This window comes from Sander vitreus, chromosome 19 (genome assembly GCF_031162955.1).
Source record: "Sander vitreus isolate 19-12246 chromosome 19, sanVit1, whole genome shotgun sequence".
In the NCBI taxonomy this organism is placed as follows: domain Eukaryota; kingdom Metazoa; phylum Chordata; class Actinopteri; order Perciformes; family Percidae; genus Sander; species Sander vitreus.
Window position 1 is genome coordinate 3,961,617 of NC_135873.1, and position 8,806 is coordinate 3,970,422.

The following is an 8,806-nucleotide window of genomic DNA, read 5'->3' on the forward strand; positions in this document are numbered from 1 at the left end:
AAAATAATAATCGCACTGAATTGCTTTTTCCCCCTTTAAAATTGCTGAAAGGAAATCCGATATGGGCAATGATTCAGGAAAAGTGACATAATGATAAACATTTTAGGATTATAAGTTACCAAAAGACAGAAGTACAAAACAAATACAAAATGAAATAGAAGTATGATAAGATAACAATATAGTGAGACAAATGCATCAATAAATGGCTTTTAATATGTAAAAGATGGGTTTTAAAAGGGAATTGTCATTTCATTTCACATCACTGGGCCAACAGCAGCTTCATTTAACGGCATTAATTTCACCAGTTTGTTATCAAACATTCACTAGATTTTAACACACAGAGGAATACATAACATAATATATACATGACGTATTCAATAGACACGTGGAGAAAGCCCGAATGTGATTCCCGTCCCGGAACGTTTGTTCGGGGGCTTTCAAACCACGGACACAAAATAGGACGGAATAGTTTCCTGTGAGAACTTCCGGTGTTAGTAGCGGCAGTTAGTGCATGTGTTTTGATTGTTATTAATTCTAATTACATTACATTACATTACCCAGCGTGTATTCCGTTAAACACAGAAAAAAGGTTGAACTATGAATGCTGTCTTTCGAAAGGTAAAGTTTTGTTGTTGCTATCCGCTTAATGTTTAGTTTCTCCACAGAGGTCATAGCTACAGATTGTGCAGATTCGATTAATCATGCTCATCACAAGTTCCGCCAAACACCAAGTAACGTTGATGTCTTCAAATCACTCGTGTCCAAGCAACAGCCACAAAACTACAAAGACGGTTAATATTCAATGATATGAAACACAGAGACGCAGCTAACGCTAGTCGTTTCACTGGAAAGCTGGTACCAGTTTTGGTAATTAATTTATCAGTCGAGAAATGATCAGTAACAAACAAAACAAAAAATCCTTTTGAGGTTCAAATTAATTAGCTGGTCAATCACTTCAGAGCTCTTTTTCAAACCGACCTTTGAAGAAGATTCTTCAGAATAGATGTAGTGCTCTCTAATACGCTAAAACCCATTGGATCTGCGTTGCCTTTTACAGGAGTGCAACATCGACTTGCCACGCAGTTAGTTTTTACTGTGGTTTACAGAAAAGTATAAACCTTTAATTTAACCAACTAATAACCCATATTAGAAATCATGATTCTCCAGGCTTAACAGTTTCCCTTCTGTGTGTGGAGGTAGGCTGGAAGGTAGTAGTTACTTTGGCAGAGGGTCATTCCAAGTAAAACTTCTCACAATGTGGTCTGTGAATTATCATTATTACCATCATTATTCTGTTAAGCTGATGCTATTCTGTTTTGTCCAGTTGCAGGTGTCTGTCACACAACAGGCATGTGTGTTAAATCAAGCACTTGCATTATGCCGGTAAGTCTTTGCATTGCTCTTTTTAATTGTCATCCCTCATGTTGGCCTAACTGAAGGCTATATCATAAAGATATGGTCATTGTAGTCCTTCATAACAACAACAACAACAACCATAGAACCTCAGCTTAAAAAAAGTGTATGCTACTTTTAAAACGTTAAAGATTTCATTACAACTTGGGTATTTCTTTCACACTTTTGGAAAGACAATCTGTTAGTTATGATAACATTTTATGCAACAAAGTAACTGCTGCTATTTCCACGCTGCAAGAAAAGTGTGGTCAGATGATCTGACCGGTTGTAAACAAGTCCAAAAGTTAGCCAGATTATTTTAACCACTTTATTGGCGGTAAATTAATTCAATTCAATTTTATTTATAGTATCAAATCATAACAAGAGTTATCTCGAGACACTTTACAGATAGAGTAGGTCTAGACCACACTCTTAATTTATTAATTGGTCCAATTACCATTGTAAAAAGATGACCGAAAGTATACTATGCCGGAAATTTTAGGTGTACAAACAGCAGTTGTTTGCTACTATTTCAACTTGTAAGTCGTGAAAAATGTAATAATATTTATTATTTTCCAAAATGAGCCTAAAGTGACCTTGGTGATTTGATTTCTCTCTTTTTAATACTGTTTCGGACTAATACTTGTACTGTTGTTTTAACAGGGCCACACCATCTATCCAACATCCTGTTTGGGGTAAGTATTTAAAGACTGCTATGAATAAAACACTTGTCCTTTACATGTAAAATACTGTATTTGTGTTTTTACTGCTGTCAGATCAACTCTCGTCTGTTAAATGTATCTTGCCAAGGCGTGTAGTATTTGTACAAACAGTATATATTTAAATGGACATTTTTTTCTCTTCTTCCACAGCTTCAGTAAGCGAAAGACAATACAAAAGCATGCCAACCCACGGGATTGGGAGGTGGAGACATCTTTTACCTAAAGAAGTGGTAAGACAGACAGACAGAAAAAAAATCTTTTCAGAGAATCCGTCCATCAAAAGGCCAGACATCCCATGTAAGGCTGTAATGAGATAACTTCTAATAGCTGTTTGCATTTTTTTTGAAGACCACATTTGCGAAGTCAACATTCAAGCTTCAATTCATTTTATTCACCCATGACAACACGGAAATTACATGTACAACACACACATCTTGTGTTGTGTGTTCACATCTGACTCAACCAATGCTGACACAAACATGGAGAGAAAGTGCCTAGAAAATAAAGCCATTGATAAAAAAAACAAACAACTAACAAATACAAACTCAAAACTCCCACTTTTAATATTTGAGACTACATTAATTTGGTTAATTATTAGATGTTTGTTACAAACAAGTGTAACGTCATATAAAGGGGTCGTTTGTGGCTATTTTAGAAATGTCTTATGCGGGGAAACATGAATAGAATAATTGGATTGTCTCATTTCATTCCTTGCTGATGATGAATGCTACGTCGTCATAAAAATCAACAAACACCCATTTTTATTATAGGCTATGGGTTGCTGAAGGGTCAAAAATGTGTCAAGGCTACAATAGAGCTGTCACTGTTTCAGCAAGTCACACGCACTTCGTTTAAATTAATTAATGAAACAGCCCAGTTAGCAAATGTATTTATTAGCTTAGTTTACTGGCAGACCAATAGGACATAGTGATATTACATTTCAAGAGCACCCTCTACTGGACCACAAGGCAAACTACTTCAAATGATCTGTTGCGCTTATATAGACGGTCAATTTTGAATGTGAACAGGTCATTCAAGTATTTAATGTATTCCTATATTCCTACAAACTGAAAAGTGTCAGCCTTACAGTACGTCTAATCTGGACAAAGGGATATAAAATGATTATAAAATCAACACTGTAAATGTCTGTTGTAGTGTCAAGTTTTGTTTCCGTTGTTTTTAGCCGAAGAAAAAGAAAGACAAACACCAGATGAAAGAGATCATGGCTGAGACAGATACAACATATGGGACTCTGAATGTGAAAGTGTCGGGTTACGACATGACGGTGGTGGAGCATTACTCCCAGTACATCCACAACCTCTGCAACCGGCTCGGCATCAAAGTGGCAGAAAGGTGAGGATATTTAGAATCCATAATGTTCACACTTGGCGTCTTTTTTTTGCCAAGAAAACGTTGACTAGGGCGCAATTGTAGTAAAAAAAAAAAAAAAAAGCTGACAGCGTTTTGGCTCCAAAAAGCAGCTGAGAGCAGCTTTTGTTGCTATAACAACAGCTACTGCGACAGTATCCTAAAGTGCTATGTGGAGCGGTGCTAATGCTATCGTTAGATAAAACAAAGCGGTGGAGCGAGCTCAAGAAAGAACAGAGAGAGGAAGCGGTGCTACTAGCGTTAGATAAAACGAAGTGAGTTCCCCCAACCGTCATTCCCCTGTTATACAATGTAGCTCGCTGTGCTCTGACTCCAATTTTTCTCATTATGAAAACGACTACTCCGCTTGTCATTGGTCGGCTGTCGAGAAAGCGTTTGACGTCTGGTGTTTTTTTTTCAGAAAAGTTCAACTTTTTTCAACTTCAAAAAGAAGCTCCGAGCTGCAGAAAAAAAGTTGGCCGTGGTGTTGAAAAAATGGACTTTAAAAAAAAAAAAAAAAACACGGTTTACGCCATAGGATTGTAATGTAAAACAGACGCTGGCAGCTTAAAAAAGACGCGTGTGAACATAGCCTTAACTGTATATCTTAGCTGTTTTTTCTTCTTGTTGTTACTAATGATGTCAGAAGGTAAAACTGGAAGATATGTGTAGCTCCGTTATGGAGTTGGTTACTTCATATGGTACATAGCAGGCTGACAATAAGGCCTGGAGCAGTTTATTTGAAATTACTTCACACTGATGTGATTTGAAAGTGCATAGAAGTACTTATAATGTCTAACCTTTTTTTGTTTTTTGTATATTTATTACTGCAAAATAGCAGTGCCTGTATTTCCAACCAAACAAACCAACTAACTAACTATAGACTGGTATGTCTGATTGTAACTCCATAAAAGAATCAAGAAACTCAACACAATGTCAGTCACTTATAGAATAGAATTCTGTGTTGTCATTGTACAGGATACAATGAAATTGGATGGCATTCCTCTTGGTGCTTTGCAAATAAATAAAATAGAATTTAAAAACAAACAACAAAAATAAGAATGTAAAAGCAATATAGTGTCCAGCCATTCTCAACCCCTCCCTCCCACATACCCCACATACCCGCAATCTCACTACTCACGTTATTTAGGACATTTCAGTTTTCAGGTGAAATTCATGCAGGCGAACAGCAACGGTACTATATATGTAATATAATAATAATATAAATTAGGATCAATGAGCTTTTCCGATTGTGAAGAATAGTATGTTTACAATTTTTAAAAGAAAAAGTCCATAGCTGCATATTATCGTACAATTATTTTTTGTTTTTTTTCACCTGCAGCTATGCTTTGCCGACCAAGAGCACAGAGGTCATGCTAATGCAAGAGCAAGGCACCAAGATGTATGTTGATGCCGTCCTGAAGACTCATGAGCGAGTCGTCCAGGTAAATGTTTCCTTCTGGATCGGTTGCTGCGTGCCTTGTCTGAAGACCTGACCATTGAAGCGTTTTATTTATTCGTTTATCTAGTTGAGCCGTCTGGACACTACAGTGTGTCCCGTTTTCATGGACGTTCTTTTGAAGAATCAACCGGAGGGAGTTGAGCTCTCTGTGAAGGAGGTGAGTTAGTGCTGGCACATTACACTGAAGCACGATCCTGGAAAAGATGTGGAAAATCAGTATGTAAATAGTTTTGGATAGGCCACCCCTTGATTTAGTTTTTCCTGTAAACCTGTGTTGGAATTTAGGTTCAGGTTAACTTAGGTTGTTGGTCAGTTAGTTAACATAACACTAACTAGCCAAATGTATGTGGACATCCAAGACATTACACCCATATGTTGTGATTTTGACATTTACATTATACAGAAGGAATGACTTCATCGCTCACAACCTGTTTCAATGTTCATACGGCCACCTGACTATTGTTTAAAGATAGACTTGAAAAATTGTAAACCTATCCTTTTAAAAGGACAATTCTGGCGCAAAATGAACCTAGGGGTTAATAACACGTGTACCGAGTCGACCATCCTCTGGGATTTGTTTTCATGCTAATCGAATGTGACCAGTTTTATCGCTAACCGCTAATTAGCTTATAACGCTAGTCGCCGGGGCACGCAAAAGTAAAAAGAAATCGCTATTTCTATACCACTAACAAGGCTCAAAATAGCACCACACTTCCACGGTAGCATAATGAGGGTCCCTACATGTAAACCGAAGCATGAGAACTTTAAAAGTGTACAGTTGAACGACGAACGCTGTGCAACCAGTAACCAGTAACATAGCTCAAGCGCGGCGTTCAGCGTTCGACTGATCGTGACCGTTTACCCAAGATGGAGCCCGCGTGTATACGTGAACGATAGTCTTTTATAAACTATCTTTTCATCTGTACACTTAAAGTTCTCAATGCTTCGGTTTACATGTAGGGACCCTCATTATGCTCCCGTGTGGTGCTAAGTGTGGTGCTATTTTGAGCCTTGTTAGTGGTATAGAAATAGCGATTTCTTTTTACTTTTGTGTGCCCCGACGACTAGCGTTATAAGCTAATTAGCGGTTTGCGATAAAACTGGTCATATTCGATTAGCAAGAAAACATCCCAGAGAACGGTCGACTCCGTACACGTGTTATTAACCCCTAGGATCATTTAGCGCCGGATTTGTCCTTTAATTGGAACTAAGAGGCTAAGCATAAACCATGGAAAAACAAACCCAAAGTATGCAAAGTCAGGTGTGTCCACATACTTTTAGCCATATAGTGTATATGAATAAGAACTCAAATTAAACACCTATTGATTATGCAAGCCCTTTAGTGGTCAGCAAAAATGCCATTTGACCACAAGCAACCTCTGTATTTGAACACATAAGTAACCTCTCCCCTCCCTGTTTCTCTTTCAGCACACAGAGGCTGATTTCCAGGCTCGGTTCAAGGGCCGTCCAGAGCTGGAGGGGCTCATCGCTCAGATGAGCCATTAGGACCTGTGACCTTCTCAAGTTTGAAATCTATGTGACGCGCTACACCTCGTTTACCTGTTCAATTTATTTATTTCCTGGCATTTCATTACTGAATGCCGTTAAAAGTGATCATTTGCATTGAAATGTAACAGTACACATTTGACATTCTTTTGTGACCTCTGCAAAATAAAACACTGCATTTTCCCCCAACTTAAGGCATCGTTATATTAAGTGCTTCAATTCTGTTCCTTGAGAGTAAATGTTTGTACAAAAATAAATGTATTCCTACCTCAGACGCTTGCATTGTTAAAAAAAAAGGAATAATGCAGAGAATGTCCAATCTTTTTCTTGTAAATTTGTACGTGTTTTTCCATGTAATTTGCCACTTTCACTTCAGAGAATATCCAAGTTTTTTCTCCTAAATTTATGACTCAAATCTCAAATTCTGGGTTTTTTCTCAGAATATTACCCTCTTCCCCCGGCTCTGTTATATCATTTTTTTTCCTGCTATGGCCCTAATGTGCCGTTGTACTTTACAGTTCATCGGTTTAAGGGACAACGTACTTTACCTCCTGAGTCAGTCGCTTTTTAGATAACTCGCTTTAGGGTTTTATATGCAGTCTGAGGAAGCTGCAACCAAAAATGAAAAGTAACCGGTGTAACATGTTTTTGTAATATTTTTTTGTAAATAGTACCGTAGGTGAGGAAATGTAGTAAAACGCTTTCCGTTTCACATAAATGTTAAATCTGTAGAAAAGGAACTGAATCTGAATTAAAAAGTATATAGATTTGGCTTTTTTTGCTGCAGTCACAAGACAAGTTAAACTTAAGGACAGAAGTTTAACAAGGAAAAAAAACAATGAAACAGGAGCAAAATAAGTCGCATGCAAGTTAAAACCATGTCAATCATACATAGAAACTTGACACTATACTGACTTTTTTTCAAAATACCATACTATGACTTTTGTGACTTTTCTCCGCCATACTACAGTGCATAAAGAAAGTAAGTATTCACAGCGCTTCACTTTTTCCACATTTCATTATGTTACAGCCTTATTCCAAAATGGATTAAATCTTTTTTTTTTCATCAAACTTTTTTTTTTTTTTTAAATGTTTGCAAATGTATTAGAAATAAAGAACGAAAATATAATATGTGCATAAGTATTCACAGCCTTTACTCAATACTTTGTTGTAGCACCTTTGGCAGCAATTACAGCCTCAAGTATTTTGGAATATGAAGCCACAAGCTTGGCACACCTATTTTTGACCAATTTCGCCCATTCCTCTTTACAGAACATCTCAAGCTCCATCAGGTTGGATGGGGTGCGTTGGTGCACAGCCATTTTCAGATCCCTCCAGAGATGTTCAATGGGATTCGAGTCTGGGCTCTGGCTGGGCCACTCTAGGACATTTACAGAGTTGTCCTGAAGCCACTCCTTCGATATCTTGGCTGTGTGCTTAGGGTCGTTGTCCTGTTGAAAGATGAACCGTCGCCCCAGTCTGAGGTCAAGAGCGCTCTGGAGCAGGTTTTCTTCCAGGATGTCTCTGTACATTTCTGCATTCATCTTTCCCTCAATCCTGACTAATCTCCCACTTCCTGCTGCTGAAAAACACCCCCACAGCATGATGCTGCCACCACAATGCTTCACTGTAGGGATGGTATTGGCCAGGTGATGAGCGGTGCCTGGTGTCCTCCAAACATAACCCTTGGCATTCACGCCAAAAAGTTCAAACTTTGTCTCATCAGACCAGAGAATTTTGTTTCTCATGGTCTGAGAGTCTTTCAGGTGCCTTTTGGCAAACTCCAGACGGGCTGCCATGTACCTTTTACTAAGGAGTGGCTTCTGTCTGGCCACTCTACCATACAGGCCTGATTGGTGGAGTGCTGCAGCGATGGTCGTCCTTCTGGAAGGTTCTCCTCTCTCCCCCGATCACTCAGTTTAGAGGGATGGCCAGCTCTAGGAAGTGTCCTGGTGGTTCCAAACTTCTTCCATTTACGGATGATGGAGGCCACTGTGCTCATTGGGACCTTTAAAGCAGCAGACATTTTTCTGTACCCTTCCCCAGCTCTGTGCCTCCAGACAATTCCTTCGAGTTTATGCTTGTTTTGTGGTCTGACATGCTCTGTTAACTGTGGGGCCTTATATAGACAGGTGTGGGCCTTTCCAAATCATGTCCATTCAACTGAATTTAGCACAGGTGGACCCCAATTAAGCTGTAGAAACATCTCAAGGATGATCAGTGGAAACAGAATGCACCTGAGCTCAATTTTGAGCTTGATCGCAAAGGCTGTGAATACTTATGTACAAGTGATTTCTTTGTTTTTTTTTATTTTTAATAAATTTGCATAAATCTCAAAACAAACTTTTAATTAAGT

General features: G+C 38.5%; 1 protein-coding gene across 2 annotated transcripts; it reads left to right on the plus strand.

Annotated features, from left to right (window-relative positions):
- Positions 1-447: 447 nt before the first annotated feature.
- On the plus strand, positions 448-6,722 carry mrpl48 (mitochondrial ribosomal protein L48). 2 transcript variants are annotated; one of them, XM_078276350.1, is made up of 8 exons: positions 448-618; positions 1,325-1,383; positions 2,056-2,087; positions 2,265-2,344; positions 3,298-3,467; positions 4,825-4,927; positions 5,012-5,101; positions 6,373-6,722. In XM_078276350.1, exons 1-8 carry the CDS (start codon positions 598-600, stop codon positions 6,448-6,450), a joined length of 633 nt encoding a protein of 210 aa, XP_078132476.1. In that variant the 5' UTR covers positions 448-597; the 3' UTR covers positions 6,451-6,722. The 2 variants fall into 2 exon arrangements, with proteins under 2 accessions (XP_078132476.1, XP_078132477.1); XM_078276351.1 differs by having other exon boundaries at positions 1,331-1,383.
- Positions 6,723-8,806: the final 2,084 nt, after the last annotated feature.